The sequence below is a fragment of the Anomalospiza imberbis genome, chromosome 2 (assembly GCF_031753505.1).
Source record: "Anomalospiza imberbis isolate Cuckoo-Finch-1a 21T00152 chromosome 2, ASM3175350v1, whole genome shotgun sequence".
Classification (NCBI taxonomy): Eukaryota; Metazoa; Chordata; class Aves; order Passeriformes; family Viduidae; genus Anomalospiza; species Anomalospiza imberbis.
This window is the reverse complement of record NC_089682.1, coordinates 96,942,434-96,958,495: the sequence shown is the minus strand read 5'-3', so window position 1 is coordinate 96,958,495 and position 16,062 is coordinate 96,942,434. Positions and strand designations below refer to the sequence as shown.

At 41.3% G+C, this 16,062-nt stretch overlaps 1 protein-coding gene across 9 annotated transcripts in view; it reads left to right on the top strand.

Annotated features, from left to right (window-relative positions):
* Positions 1 to 16,062, top strand: part of KLF12 (KLF transcription factor 12) — a 229,750-nt gene that overhangs the window by 173,017 nt on the left and 40,671 nt on the right. The window contains exon 7 of one of the 9 annotated variants that reach the window (XM_068182328.1): positions 1,201 to 1,692. The exons of the other annotated variants lie outside the window; for them this stretch is intronic. Within the exon in view, the coding sequence (XP_068038429.1) occupies positions 1,201 to 1,414 (214 nt within the window). The 3' untranslated portion in view covers positions 1,415 to 1,692. Of the gene's footprint in view, positions 1 to 1,200; positions 1,693 to 16,062 lie in introns of those variants that run through there. 9 annotated transcript variants of the gene reach the window in all.

Below are 16,062 nucleotides of genomic sequence, written 5' to 3'. Positions count from 1 at the left end.
AGCATTTTCAAGAAGGACACTTGTGTTGTTAATTTTTTGCTCTTTGTTGAGGTTGTCAGTATTTTGCTTTAAAAATCCCTCATGAATTTACTTGGTATTTACATACCATAGTAATGAATATGAGATCCTACTAATGAGGCCCCCTGAAAAACATGCATGGTTAGATGTAGATGAAGATGGCTAAGTCATCTCATGCAGCAGTTCTAAACTGCTGACAGTTAGTGTGCTCTGACTGGAGGGAGATGAGACTGAAAGATAATATTTGGCAAGACAAATAAGTTCTAATAAAAACAGAATTTTGGAAAAGAGCTGTAGGGGGGGTGGTTATGTGTTTTTTAAAAAAAGAACCAAGTTGATCAAGAAGACACATCTGTCAAACCTCATTTGGGCCATGTGGACCTGCCTGTAGATTGAAAGGTGTAAGTAAGATCAATTAGATTAACATTAAAGTCAATGCATTATTTAAAAATACGAATTCTTATGATGCATTTAAAACTGCTGACAGTGTTAGGAGTCTTCCTCACAGCTGGTCCCTCTTTTTGGGGTATGACACTGCTGGAGTTTGGGAACAGTAAATGCTTGTCAGAAGTGTATTCTGCTGCAGTTAAATGCAGCTGTATAAGTGGATATATTTCATTTGAATTAAATTTCATGCCTACCCAGGTTTGGGTATTTTTCAACTTTGTATTACTAAACTTATCTTTTCCACTAAATTGCAAGAAAGTTATCCTTCCATAAAATTACACTGAGAAGTGTGGTATTCCAGTTAGGAAATTACAGAAACATTCTTTGATACTTCAGTTTCAGGAAGAACAGAGTGGATTGCAAAGACTTGAAGAAACATTTTTTGTAGGTTTTTTTTTCCTATTTTTTTCTCATTGGGTTCATCAAATCTACTAAAAATTGTGAGTTTTGCTCCAAACCAACTCCACACAAATCTGCATCTGCTGACCTCTGTGGATGGCCAGAGGCTGGGACGGTTGCTTCAGTTCATGCACATCTAACTGTTCATTTCCTCTAAAACGTGGAGCATTTTGTCCAGACTGCCTTCTCTGATCCACTGGGAACAAAGTGATAATGTGTGTGAGTTTCACATGTTGGGGGCACAATGTGCCTCTTCATCTTTGCTGTCTTGCAAAGAGTACTGCTTTCGCTCTTTTATAATCTTCCCTGATCTTCTTTTTAACACCTAGTCCACAGGCTCAGCCAGATGGGAGATGTTTGGCAGCTGGAGGACCCAGATGCCAAATTCTGGAATAGAGCTTTCCTGCATTGGCACGTGGGTTCATGGCTGGCTTCTTGGCTTGCACCTCTGCTAACTTCTTGGCTATTGTCTAGCTGGCAGCTGTGGCCCGGCCTCTGGGGCTGTGTTCAGGTCAAGCTGCTTTGGAGTTGGATGCCTTTCCTGATCTGAATTGCTCTGCTGGACACCATTTTCACCTTTGTTTTGACTCTCCACTGTTCAAAGACGAATGTTTGCAGTGTTCTGTTGTATTGGTGATGTCTGTAAGACTAATTCAAAGCAGTCCTTCTCATTTGTCACCAGTTCAAAAAGAAAATAAGCATTGCAGTGCAGAGTACACTGCTTTACTTGTTAGTATTCCCATTAGTTAGTAAGAATGTTAAGGCCCAAGTCTCTACTTGCAATTCATCTCCAGGATCAAATTGTTAATGGAAGAGCACAGGCTTTAAAAGATACTCCTTTAAAGGATATTTAAAGGATATTTCTTGTGCCTAAACCTTGATTGCTTTCAGATGAAAGTGAATCTAGCATCTGTCAAACAGAAAAAACCCCACACATTTGCAGAGGTAATCTGGATCATTTTTAAAGAACAGGATAGAGAATAATTATGATGATGATAATAGATAGGAAGTTACTGGTAATAATTAAGAGTACTGCCAACAGAAAATACTTGGTCTTCTCTTTGCTGGATTTGGAATGTCATCATTTCACATTTTAGTTTCACTTTATGTTTTTTACTGGGCTGTTTTTTTTTGTTTTGTTTTTTTTTTTTTTTTCATAAATGAGGTAATGAAGAATTAATGCATCTAGAATAGTCAAAGCATTTGAAGCAATTACCTAATCTACATATTTTCCTTCATGCAGCTCAGTGCATAAACATTACTTTCAATGGGAAAAACTGCAAAATCAGGAGGTCACTTACACTCTGTGTACTTAAAGGTCAGATTAATCATACCTCCTCTGAAATTTTCATTCCTTCTCTCAACTAGAGTGGGACTATGTTGTGCTACACTAGAGGCACTGATACCTCTGTTACACTCTCAGAAAACTTTTTTAATGCTTGAGTGAGTAGCACTTGTGCTTCACTGTGAAGTGAAACTTCTACTTTTATATTAAGGTTAAGCTTTGCAGATTGATCTGACCTCTGAGGAAAAGTATTTGAATTCCTCATTATAGTCACTAGAGGGAATTGCATGTCCCAGGAACAACCAAAAAGGAGCCCTACACCCAGAAGTTGAGGTATATACTTTGATGGCCTAGGGAATGTAAGTGCTTCTCTGGAAATACAGCCCAGTTACATCAGATCAATCATTATGGACTGTTTAGAGAACCAGTAGGAAATAAAAGCATTGTTGTCTCTTAGATGTAGTCTCTGTAGCCCTTTCTAGATTATAATGGAGCAGAGATGAGTCTTTTATCAAACAAGCTGGCAGCAGCAACAGCAATTTTGCCACTTTCACAGATGAGCTTCACGAACTAGCTCATCAACAGACTGGGAGACCTGAGGTGTAGGTTCTGAGCACAAGCTGATCTCACTGGGATCTCACTGCAGGCCTAATCAGATAAGATAGGAGGGGAGCAGTAGAGTGTCGTCTCCCTTCTTGCTGAATATGGGCAGCTGTATAAACAGGAAGGCAGAAGTGATGGGATGTGGAAGGAGAGTGGGTAAGAAGAACCTGTATCCTTGCCCGACCATGGACAGGACTGGGACTGTAAGCTTCATTCCCTGAAGTAACATCAGGCCAGAAAGAGCTGTGGATACTGAAACAGACCTTTCACTGTTCCTCTCTTGATGCTTAGTGTCCAGATTTCCAGTATGGAGCCAGGTTCCCCCTTTTCTGCCCAACCTCTTAGCCTTGTGGGTCTTGCATTCCTGATTACAGAGTAGCTTCACTTCCATGGACACTTAGGCAGAAGGCCCTGCATCCATATAGCCAGATTATTCCTGGGGTGAATTACCTGAATGCAAGGCTACAGTACAGCACCTTGCCAGTACCACCACCATCAGCCCTCTGCCTGCCTTTTGGGGCTTCTTCACGCGACACAGGCAAAGTTCAGGACAGGGCTCTGCCTGTAGGTGGTAAATGGGCAGCTGCCAGAATGAGTATGTGTGGACATGTACCTAGTGGTTGGTACCCAGAGAAGCTCCATCTTAACAGTGAAGGACCTCATGGGTTTGGGGGGAGGCTGTGTAGGACTCTTCATGGGACAGTGGGTGGGGATGGAATCATGGACCTAGGCAGGTTTTTGGGTATCTGCCTCCCAAATCAGGGTTTCAGCATGCCCATTCTCACACTTCACCACTTCCCAAACTGTATTTTCTTCTTTCAAATTAGCAAGCTTTCAGTGCTTTTTAATGTAGTAGAATTAAAAATATTATTCCATTACTTAGACTATTGTTTTTGTCTGTTTACCTGTTTCTGCCCTTTTTTCAGCTCAGCCACAACTTTTGCCCCATCAAAGCTATTCTTGTCACTTTCTGTGTCCTACGGGCTTTTGAAATCACAATCATATATAAAGTTGAGCTTATTCTCTTTTTCCTTTTTTTTTAAGCGTCTAGGATTGTTGTCCCTTTTGCATTTTATTCAAGCAGAGAAACAATATATGCTGTTAAAAAGGGAAAGTAAGCAACCACAAAGATATTTTCCCTTCTCTTGCACCTCCAGTACATTCTGTAACCCAGTTACTTTAATTGTTTTTAAACTTTTTTTTAACATGCATACTGTCAAGAGATTGCAGTAAAACAAGTGTTTCTCATAAGGCCAGTGAGACTGCAAGGGATGAAAAAAGATGACAGCAAACAGAAAATCCCATGTTTTGTTTATCAACTTTTTTTTTGTTTGACTAATGGCAGATTCTTGGAGAAAGGATCTGTTTACTTCAGTGGAAGACTAGCTTAGGGTTTGCTGATTCCCAAGGCAAAAAGAAGGCATAGTTTCCAATTTGCAAGCTATTCAGTGTGTGTGATGAACTGAAGTCATTTGTGGATTTGTATGTTGCGTTTTGACGTGATTAAATGTTTTAAGTCTATTGATTTCATGCTGGGGATTAATGATGCTGAATGAAAGAGCATCAAAGAATAAAACGTGTTTACATGCTCGATTAAAATACCTTAAAAAAAAGTGCCAGAGTACCTATTGTTGGATAGGAATGCGATAAGAGAAGCGGAGGACCAATCACGCATCCTGCATCAACAGGAAAATGCATTCACTTCTTTAGGCATAGAAAGAAGAAAAGCAAAGATTTGATAAGGATTGACTGTAGTTTTCTGAATGCTTAATGCTCATGTTTGACTTGGTTTTTTTTGGAAGAGGGGATTAAAGAGGTTTCATTATCAGTTACCACAGATCTGTTTTACTGAATCAATCAAAGCATGATGCTTAGCTGCTTGGGATTAATGAGACGATCTTTTAACTGGAAAACTTGTTGGTAACAGTGTTAATAAAGGACAAGACCTAATGATACTCAGTGCAGCTGCGGACATGAGATACTGTAAAGATGGTGTTTGCTGCTTTGAATTGGTGTAATACTTTTAGGTCTGTTTGCCTTTGCATATTAGCTCAAAAACATATCATTATCTTAAAATGTTCATGGTCCTAATTGGTTTGTATCTGCTCTCTGCAAGTGCTTCTAATGGCTATCTAGATTCATGGGTTGTATCTGGAATTGCAGTTAGGTGTCATATTCTGTTTATCAAGATAATAGTAGATAGAGATGAAAAATACCTATTTGCTTGTTAAATCCCCCCTGTTGCAAGCACAATATAGGCTTCTCCAATCGTATTAAACTGCTAGCACCCTTTATGTCAGCCAGAATGTCAGGCAGAGAATTTATTTGTGGTGTATCTGGGGAGAAGTATGCTTTAATGATCAGGTTAGCATGTGAAATACTTGATGCACGTGAAATACTCCCTACTGAGCTAGGGAGAAGTTTAAATGTGCAATTTAATGCAGCTGAGTAAATGTCGGACAAGATGGACTCAAGCACCCATTCGCTCTTTCTCTCCTGATGCTCTGATCTGGATTAGCATATGTAAGATAAATTCAGCATCAGTCTGATACACCCTACAATTCATTTGTCTCAGAACAGGGTTGAGTGATTATCCTGGGTTTGAGGCAGGAGAGGAGGGGGGGTTGACAACATGCAGTTATTTTTTTTCTCTCCCATTCCTCTTGCTTAATACAGGACCTGAAGCCCTTGGTTACAGAACAAAGTGTCTGAGCAGTAACCAAGCTTGTGCAAACCCAAGAGAAGAGTAATGACTGTTCTCGCAAGCTTCCTGCCTCAGTGCAGGTGCAGGAATCAGGAGGGCCTGAATAATTCATAAGGTGCAAATTAGCCCCAGCTTGCTCCCAGTGCTCAAATTTTGCTTCTGCTTACCTACCTAGTTGCTGGAAAGAAAAGAATAAAGAATGCTTGGGAAACCAGGGAGAGAAAGGCAAAGAGTGTTACAGTTTAAAGGCCAGAGTCACAGCGACTGCTGAATGCTGGGTGTGTTTGAAGGCTCGGTGCTTGTTGAGGAATTGGACTCTACATTGATTATTCATAGAGTGTTTTCTCAGGAAGAAGGAAGCTCTGGGGACTCATTCCATTGGTCTTGGAGAGGAAATAAACTTCCTCTTAAGAATTAGGTTTTTCCTGCTTTTATTGTTATGGTTTCTAAAAATTATTGGGTTAAAAAATGTTAAAAGTTCATTTTTAAAGCCTGTTAAGATATTGGAGAAAGTAAATATATATGGTATCACTCAGCTCAAGGGTTCAGAAAAATTTGATGAGAGATCTTGGATGTTAGGATGGTTACTGCTTTGAGTAAATATGGATTTTGAGGGCTTATATGAAACTAGTTAAATATGGAAATGCAGTGTGCAATTAGCTTGTATTTTTATCATTTTAAAGGCAGCATTGCTCTGTTTTAAATAGTTAGTGATGGTTACCTTTTCTGTTGGATTACTTAATCTGCTTTTTCTGCCCAGAAGATTAAAATGAGAGGCAAGTAATGTTTAATCTTTCTGCTACACAACATTGCATCTCACCCAAACATCAAGTAAAAGGTTTTGCTGAGCACTGTTGTGGAAGAAGGGAACTCCTTACACAGCTCTTGGAACAGCTTGTGTGTCACCATGCAGTACAGAGAGGAGCTGGCCTGAAAAAGGCAGGTCGTTTCTGCTGTGTACCTGAATATCCCTTTGACATCTCTCATATGGGAGATGGAAACATCTGACAACTCCAGCAGGACTAGGAACAAGGTAGCTAGTTTTCCCTGTTGGCAGGTGTTCAGATGGAGAAAAACTCCCCTAATCTTTTTGCTGTGCTGAATATGAAGAGAGAACAACAGCAGAAAAAAAGCTTCTTTTTAGTGGTTTTAGAGGTTTTCTGGTTTTTTATTTGTTTTGGGGTTTTTGTCCAACATTTACCCCTTTTTTATCTATCCCCTCTACACCACCCCCTCTTGGCTCTCACGTGTGGCAGCTAGATCACGTTGCCATCATCTGTTTTTGTATTTCCCTCATTTGCGTTGCTGGAATAGGAGCTGGCTCTCATTTCTAGCTGATTCTGTCATTTCCGCTAGGCCCCAGCTTGGGAAAGTGCCAAGACCAACAGGTGATCCTTGTAGCTGCAGAGCAGCAGGAAGAAGGCTGTGCATGGAGGAGACAGTGCACCAGAGGGGCTGCCTGGCCCTGCTCCATCTTGCTGTATAATTAATGCCCCCCTTCCCAGCCCCTCATACTGAGCAGAAAATCTGTGCAGAACAGATCAGCTGTAGGGAAAATGGTAATAAAGAGTCCTGGAAGAATATAGGCTGTGTAAGTGCAGAGATGTGCTCCCTCTTGGGGAGAAACTGTGGCTGGTGCTTTGTAAGGAGCAGGAACAAAATTGTATTAGCTTCTGTAAAGTAATATGCACTCCATCGACCAGTGCAAGAAAGTAAGCATTTCAATAAATTTCAGTGTTATGCTCACAGGACTTCTTATTTGTATAGGAACTAGTTTAGAATGAGGTGATAATTTAGTTAAGCTTTTCTCTACAAGGATTAGCTTGCAAAGTCACATGGAAATTATTTGGGCAGAGAGTTAACTCTGGTTGGGAAGGACCACCTCAAGCTGTCGGACTGGGGGCATCTGGAGCAGGAGCCATACAAGCTCTTCATTCTCTGGACAGCATTGATGGGGAGGCATGATTGTGCAGGGCTTCACAAGGATGATTTTTAGAACATGTGAAAAAATTCCAGAAACCCTCAGGATGGCTTCAAAGTGCTATTTTTTTCAGAGGAAACTCCTAAAGGACTTTTTTTTTTTTCTATGAAAACAAAGTTATATTTAGTAGATGACAATGGCTTAGCAAAACCAGTTTAAAATCATACCTCCAAGGCTTAGGTTAACCCCTTGGCATATACCATGATGTGAGATAATGTGTCCCTGAAAACTGTAACTACATGTTTGTATTTGTGATGCAGGCTGATGTTTTGAGACAGACACATGTTAGCTCTAATCCTCTGAAAAATAGATGGTATCTCGAATTCTTTCTGCTCAGTATATATGGAAGCCAAATTGCTTCTTCCACCTGTGGACTCACTGCTAGTAGTTTGAAAGCCGAAGGTTTCATGTAGACAAGGTTTAAGTTTTCTCTGTGCACTTGTGTAGGGAGCTGGGCTCTCTCAGTGCACCACAGCCCATTCCCACAGTGTAGCCGCGCGTTTCGCCGGGGGGACTCCCCGGGGGGCCCCCAAGGCTGTGAGTTCACTGGTAGCAGCAGGCAGGCAAGGAGACTGCACACGGCTTCTGAGGGTGCTCGTTAGATGAGGGGTTATTGGGGGTCCTACCCCAGGAGGCAGCATGGTTTCTGAGGGAGAGGGGGGAAAGGGGAATGAGGGGGGAAAGGGGAGGGGGAGAGAGGGGCTGGGAGAGCACCAGCCAGGAGAGCCAGCGAAGAGAGAGAGCAAGAACCGAGAACCGAGAACCGTCCCGGCACACTGAACAGGGAGATTCAAAGTGGGCGCGGAACTGATCGGGCCAATGGGGTTACAGACACAGGATACTGCAGGGGAGGATCACAGGCTTGGAATAAACCATACATTTTCCAGGGGTGAGACACAGCATACCATTCAACTAAAATATAACACCACACCACAGCAAGGGGAAGCTGTGGGGAGTAGGGAACTGGGAAGCCTGGATCAGTTCCACCAGTGAAACTGAAGTGCTGCAGCAGATCTGCACAGCAAATGCATCACCTTGACTGGCTGTTCCTGCTGTACACAAACAGCAGTGAGATCAAACTGTTATGAAACATCAACATATTTAGTAATGCTTCTAGCAGCTATCTGTCTGCAATCCTTTTGACTAAGCCAGCAGTGTTTTTCCTTTGTGTTGTTCTGCAGTTTGTCAGCCATCTGATGGGGGAGGAAGTGGGGGATACATTGCGTCTCAGGGATATGGTACACGTGTGCAAACCTAAGGCTGCTGCAAGACCTGAACTGGCAGCAGGTTGTTAATGAATACACACTTCCCTTGGACATGTCTCCCCATGGTAAAGGGCAGACCATTGCAATGGTGCAACGGATACTGGCATCTCAATATGTTTCCCCCTTGTGTCCCTTCCTTTCTCCATGCTGGTTTGCTGCTTTTTCCCCCTACGAAAACCTCTGGTATAAGAGGCTGTAAGCAGGGAGTGAGGTGTTTCTGTCAGCATGTTGTGAATTTTTCTGCTCTCTCCTCTGTATCTTGGAAGACCATTGTAATCCCTACATTTGCAGTGGGTCCCGGGCAAACCTGAATAGTCCCTCTGTCAGCCTCCATTGTTACTTGCTTCCCCTTGGGTTACAGGTCTCGGGGGAATGATTTCTTTCTAAGGTACTCGCCCGTGACTCTAGTCACCTCTAAAAAGCCCCATGTGCGTGGCAGGATGTCATGGAACCAGAAGCTTTTATCTGTAGAGTGGTGAGGGATCCTGGTGACTGTTCTGTTAGGAGGCAGCAGTACCAATTGGACAGGCTGGAGAATGAGCAGGGATACTTCCCACCTGCATTTGGCTACAGTACAGCCTGGTCTGGGTAAAAGCCCTCCAAAGAGTACTGCAGGCAGGAGAAAAGCATCTTTGGGCAGCCTCTGAAAAGTCAAGTTTTCCAGTGCCTTTGGCAGACAGCCTGAAGCAGATCCATTCCTTATGCCAGCCCCGTGGAGTGCTACCCCTTGTGGTTCTCCCTCCTGCTGCAGTACATACCTTACTATTATTAATATTCTGGAGGCGCCAGCAGCATGCTTTGTTCTGGATGGAATGTGGTTGCCCACAGTGCAGGGAGCTGTGTGGCCATTGTTTTAGTATTAGTAGATGGACTTGATAATGTGCACTGTAGTTTCTACGGGTCATTTTTTTTAAATTCACCTTCCTCTATTCTGCCTCCTCCCTGGGCTGTCCCCAATGTGCTCAACCCATGAAGGATGCTGTGATCCCTCTGGCAGAAGAGAGGGAAGAGCTCTTGGGACACCAAGGTGCATAGTAGGGGCAGGCTCACACAACATCATAGCACTTCAGTGGGAATAGACCACACATTCGGCTACACTTAGTGGGCTGCAGGGGTCCCCAAGTGTGCAGAGCCCCTCAGTGTGGGTTGTTGCTGCACTATGCAGTGTGCAGGGGAAAGAGCTGCTCCTGCGCATTTGGCCTACTGCATCTTGGCCCGAAGTCACGGACTGTATTGTGCCATCACTGTAAAATCAGTGAAAGTTTCAAAATCTGTGGCTGCTGCTGCTGAATCCTTAATAGGCGAATTTACTTTGGAACTGGGAAACTTTTAAATATATCTGCTTTCAGGCTGCAACACCTTCAGAGACAAAAAGATTAAGATTAGCATGCAAACAAACAGCGCTTCAGAAAAAAATCAGTGGATTTGGAAAGCATGCTAACAAAATGTCCTGTCACAGGGATTCCTGTGAACTCAGTGTGGAATAAGAAGAGGCAGCGTACACTGAACCTCATGTCCCCCAGATCAGTAACTGTTTAATGTTATTCCTGTGACTTGTATACTTCCTCCTGTTATACCACCTCCTCCTGTTTTTCTGCCCTGTGTAGTTTTACTGTTTCACCGAGTATTAGCCCTTTGTAGCTCATAGTTTGTCTTTTTAACTACTTTGTGAAGAATCTAATGCTCTTTTGGGTGCCACATAAATGATAATACTAATACTACTCCTACTACTTCTACTACTACTACTACTACTAATAATAATAATAATAATAATTTTCCAGGTGTACTATACCAAGTTGTGTTGTTTGTTGCACAGACACAAAGTATGGGGGGACTGCTGAATGCTGGTAACTCAGCTGTAAGGTAAGCCTCTAACACAGGAAGGGAAATGCTCTGGTTTATTTATGAGTACACTGAGAAGCAATGTCTGCCTTCCAGTATACCCATGCTTTTTAGGATAGCACATTTTACTTGAATACAGTATGGCCAGAGGTCAGTAATAATCAGCGCTAAATTGCTTACGACGCAAAGGTAATGAAACATTCTCATTACACTCCAGTCCTCATTTTCATTGTTAATTCAATGTTGTTCAACTTTTCACTGGTTTCTCCCTTACAAATGTGGCAGTGAGACTGCCAGGCTGAGCCATCTGCTGCTGGTGCTTGGGAGGTGCAAAGAGACACCACAAAGAAAATTGATTGACTGCAGTTGACTGTATTAGGGAGAGACCTTATTTGAACCGGCAGTAACTGGAGGGAAGTGTGAACTGGCTTTAATTCTCAAGCAGACCTCTGAATATTAAGGATGTACACAGCAGTTGGAAGGATACATTCAGAGTCAAGTCATGTTCGAGATCACATCCCCTTGGCTTTCTCATTGTTGCTGTGGTTGTTCACAGCTGAGAGGAATTCTCTAGCTTTTGGATTTAATGTTAAATATGTAATTGGGTGGAAAATTAATGTAAACTTAAAATAATTTGGTTTCTCAGTCATTATACTCCTCAGTGGTAAATTATTAAGCTTTGTGTCTCTGGTATCTCCCAAAAGCCCTGCCATTACTGATCATCTGACTGTCTTTATTAGCTTATATTTTTTCCCTAAAAGCAAGGCCTCATGTACAGTGTAATTATCCAGCAGTGCTGATTAATGGCATAATTCTCTTTTTCTGTAAAACTGCTGTGTAAATTATTTTCATTTCATAAAAATTACTTGTCAGGCAATTTTGTGGAGGGTTTTTTGATTTCTTTTTTTTTTTTAGGTTTTTATCCACCCTCTTGATCACTGTGTCATGGTAATACCATTAAGCACTGTTGTGTCTGAGCCTGGTATGAGCACTAAACACTACAATGATTTCAGTGGAGAAAATTAAAGTAGTTTTCATGCTATTGTTACTTCTACTACCAGACTTGACAAACAAAACTAGCTAAGATACCCTGTTCTGAGAGCAGGAATGTTTTTGGAGATACTTGTCCCAACAGTGAAATCAAGGAGATTTGTTCTTTTGGGCCAGCTGTTGAAATCTCTGCCATTTCTCAACCTTCAGATTTCCTGCTGGCACTTAGAATATGTTTTCAGGAACCTCAGCAGCCTACATGTCTTTTTTGCTGCTGTCCATTCCCCTTTTGCCCTGGCAGTGGCTCCTCTACCCTTCCCGTGGCCTCTCTGAGACTGAGAAGCTCAGTCACCACTTCCCCATGCCCTTAGATATTTCTTCATTCTCCCTACACCTGTTTCCTGGGCTAGATGATACTGAGAAGATTCCTGGCATGTCCTTCTTAGTCTGTGAAACATGCTTGAATAGGAAGTGGTACTATGCTCTTCAGCTTGTCATCTGGGTTTGATGTGAACAAAACAGTGGACAGTGGACAATGAAAAGCCCTGCCTTGCTGGACTTCAGGACAGCCTGGTATTGCAAATTGAACCTTCTCCTTTCTGATGAGCATGTTTCCTTTGCTCTGCTGTTTTAAAAACTGTCATTTTAAAGCTGCCATGTATTTTGTAAGCACTCCAGATACTGTCTTCCTGGGACCTTTTGTTGACTGTCCTCCTGGTCCTGTTGGCATAAGAGCAAACAAAAACCTACTCCTCTGATATGGGAGTCCTTCACTAAAGCTGGCATGCAAAAGCTGGTTTCAAAAGGGCAAGTTTCACTTGTGTGTGTGTAGAAACAACTGACCAAAGTCTAAAATCCTTCCCACTGAGGTCCAAGTGAAGCCAGTAACCTGGCTAGTGTTCACCAAAAGAGCAGAGAAACAAGGCTGTGATAGAGTGATTCTTCTGGAATACCTGTGTCCCCTCTCTCTATCCATCTTCTACCTTAGAGCATTAAAAAAAAATAGTAGTTTCTGCCCCTCAGCTTCTGAGGCTATTACTCGACCTTAATGTTTAATATCCATATATGGCCCTGCCCTTCGTGAACTTGTCTGATCCTCATTTGAGCTCATCTATATTCTCGTCCCCTGCTGTATGCAGTAGCAGTGAGCTCTTAAGTGTGTGTTATGTGAAAAAAATAAAGAAGTTCTTCTCTCTGTTCAATTTAAGTCCTCAGTTATTTGAAAAAATAGTGAATAATCACTTCCTATCTTTGCATTCTTGGCTGTGCAGAGCTCTACTCTCTCCTCTCAGTTATCTCACAAATTTGGCATTCACAGGGTAACATGGTTGTGGGCCAGCTGTCAAAGAGGTGACTGAAATAATTTTCCTGGGGAGCCTTTTCCACTCTGCACTTTCTTCTTGAGACCGAATTAATCCTAGATCTGCCATTGTTTGAATCTATTACTAAGACTAGGATAAATTAAAGAAACATGCTTACCATGGACTGTTCTGTCACTCATAACATTCAGAACATCACTTCTTCTGGCACAAATAGGTACAAAACACAAAACTGCTGAAATACCAGTCATTTAGCTGCTCTCACCATTTGCTTCTAAAGAGATGGTAGTTTGCTCAATTCTCATTTTTAGGTAAGGCAAAATTATGCTCATTGCTTGTTCAGCTGCTTGACCTGCTGGTATATCCCTATAGAGCTCCTCATTTCTGCAGTGCCAGGAAGAACTAGGATTACTGTGCCTCTTGGTGTAATTATTTCAGAATATCTCTTTAGCTTGTATTTCTGGAACTAATTTGTTGTCTTTTTACATTATTTTATGTCTTTTTGGTTTTTGTTTTTTAATCCCATGCACCTGTGCTTTTGTACATACTTTCACTGATGCTGCTTGCTGCTGTGAACTACAGCAGTGAGCAGATGGAGTCAGATGAACCTTTTACAATTTACAAAACATTTATTTAGCATGTTTAAAAATGAAAATGTGTATTTTGCATTACATATTTCCCTGACTTATAGACTTGAACCACTTGTGTTAAAAATGATCCTGATACATTTTTTCCCTGGCTCTTCCAGTCTCAGTGACCTTAACAACCAGTATTTTTGTTGACACGTGGCTTGGCAAATAAAGGCTGAAATAGTAAATGGACTGTCCTCTCTGATGTGTTTCATAACTGTTTTCCATCAGGCATTTGCAATACTGATTTTGAATGTTTAATTATACTCAAAGTCATTAGAAACTTACTACATATGTCTTACTTGGAAGTGAGAGAAGTAACCCCTTCAATAAACTTCTCCCCCTTCCCCCAATTCCACTATAACATTGTGACTGATAATATTTTCTCATTGTTAATTAGTTTTTTAGGGATTCTTGTCTTTAAATCTCCCTAGGCCTTCAGCTAAGGATAGCTGTTGAGGTTAGATGTTTGCAGGACATTAGGGAACATTGTTCAGAGCAGCATAAACCTGCTGTGTTTCAGTACACCTCCATACTGCAGAAGGGATTTGCATCAGGATGTGTACTAAACAGTAGCTCTGCTTTAGCAGTCCTTTCCTTATAATCGGGGGAGGAAAAAAAAAGGCAGAAATCTGTTGCTTTGCAGTAAGGCTCCGCTTAATTGTAACAGAGGTAGCGCTGTAAACCATGCTAAGTCATAAAGGTCGCAGCTTCTGTGAGAAGTTTCTCTATTAATAGTCTATAAGTATTTTGTTTCTGCCAAGCTAGTGCTTAGAACCAAATTAGTCCCTCATTACAAGTCTGATACATTAAAGTCAAGGCTGTATCAGCATGCCCTGTGTTGCCTCCAGACACCTTCCACTGTGCCTCACTCAGACTGCATTTTCATAAATGCACACATATGTAAATATAAGTAGGCAAATGACTTAGCAATTTGTTGAGCAATCAAACAGCTTCTAAACCAAATAAATCTCCTTTTTTTTCCATTCAGTTTTCTCTGTTCTTAACAATATTTTGCAAATCACCACCTTTTTTTATCAACTGTGTGAAAATAGTTGCCATGATTTACCAGTATCACCCGTTGCCCTCAGCATAGCAGCTAAAGATACTGCCATGGATAAATAAATATTAGGTGCTTCTCTTGGTATGACTCCTCTGGTGAGTAGAGTTCATTCTGCATTTACTGGAGAGAGGTGGACATTTCCATCCCATTTGAAGACATTTATGTCTAAGACAAATATGGTGAATTATCCCAAGGATTGTCAGTTTCTCCCTGGATCTGTTTTTCCTTTGGCCATCAAAGGAGTTTAAACAAACCACTTAACTAAGAACAGAAAAAAATAATGAGTTTTAAAGAGAATGTAACAAATGGAGATGTAACGATACCATCATGGAGAAAAAAATCCCTCTTTGAAAATTATTATGTGAGTTCTAATCCTAAACTGATCAGCCAGTGAAGGCCAGAAAAACAGAGTTTGAAGGATGAGTTACCTTAAATCACACACACCTTTACATTCAGTAGGTATATGGGACTGTGACTAAGGATTTTTATCTGCCAGATGCCACCCTGGTTATCAAATATTTCTGATTTTTAAGAATGCCCCAATTGCCCATATTTGTCATTCTATTCTATATTTCTATTCTATTTCTATGGTAAAAAAGAATACAAAAAAGAAGAAGATAGAAGAAAAAAATTGGGCAGTTAATTATTCCATGTGTCATTTCTTTCTCTGAAAAATGGTAGTAACATTGTCCATCCACCTTACTTGGGTATTGAGAAAATAAATTCATAAATCTGAACTCTGTTCAATAGATTTTATGTTGATTCTCATAGTAAAACCAATGAATTATAGATAAACCTGGTAATAATTGAGAGTAAAGGGAAGATGGAGGTTTACTGCTTTGTTTGCTCTCTTTCTACTCTTTCTGGTAGCACAAAAATGAATTGTTTATTACTGTAGTCCTAAGGGTGAGACCACTGGTGATTTCTGCTGCTCTCATAAATTGTGTTGGGCCCTTGAGATGCAGTTTTTAAAGTGGCCATGGTTCAGTTGCCATTTCTGAATTGTAATTGTGTTAGACCCAAAAGCAAAGATTTTGATCCCAGTGGTGCAAGTGCACTCACGCAAGCAAGCCTTGCAACTTCAGAGAATGCCTTTCATTTTCATGGGATCCCACATTGACACATGTTTGATCATTTGGATCCAATTGCAGGATTTAAGGTATAAATCCACCAGTTTCAGGATTTTTTTACCCACACAAAAGACAGAACTATTTCTGCCAATATTGGGTAGTTGGGGCTTGCTCCTTAAAAAGCATTGGGATAGTGTGGGTGTGGTCTTCTAGAAAACACTCTGGGTCTGGGATGTTTCACTTGTGATGTGACAAGGAAGTCAAGTTTTGGAATATATGTGAGTGGAAGTCTTCATTTGTTGATTTAACTTCCGAGCCCTTTAGCAGTGACATAGTGATGTTAGTTCCTTTCCCAAAAGTAGCAGGGATAACTTGGTTGCACAGATGAATGGACAAATCTAACAGGCAGAGTCCAGTCCCTGTCCCTAGTCATGGGTGTTCACCACT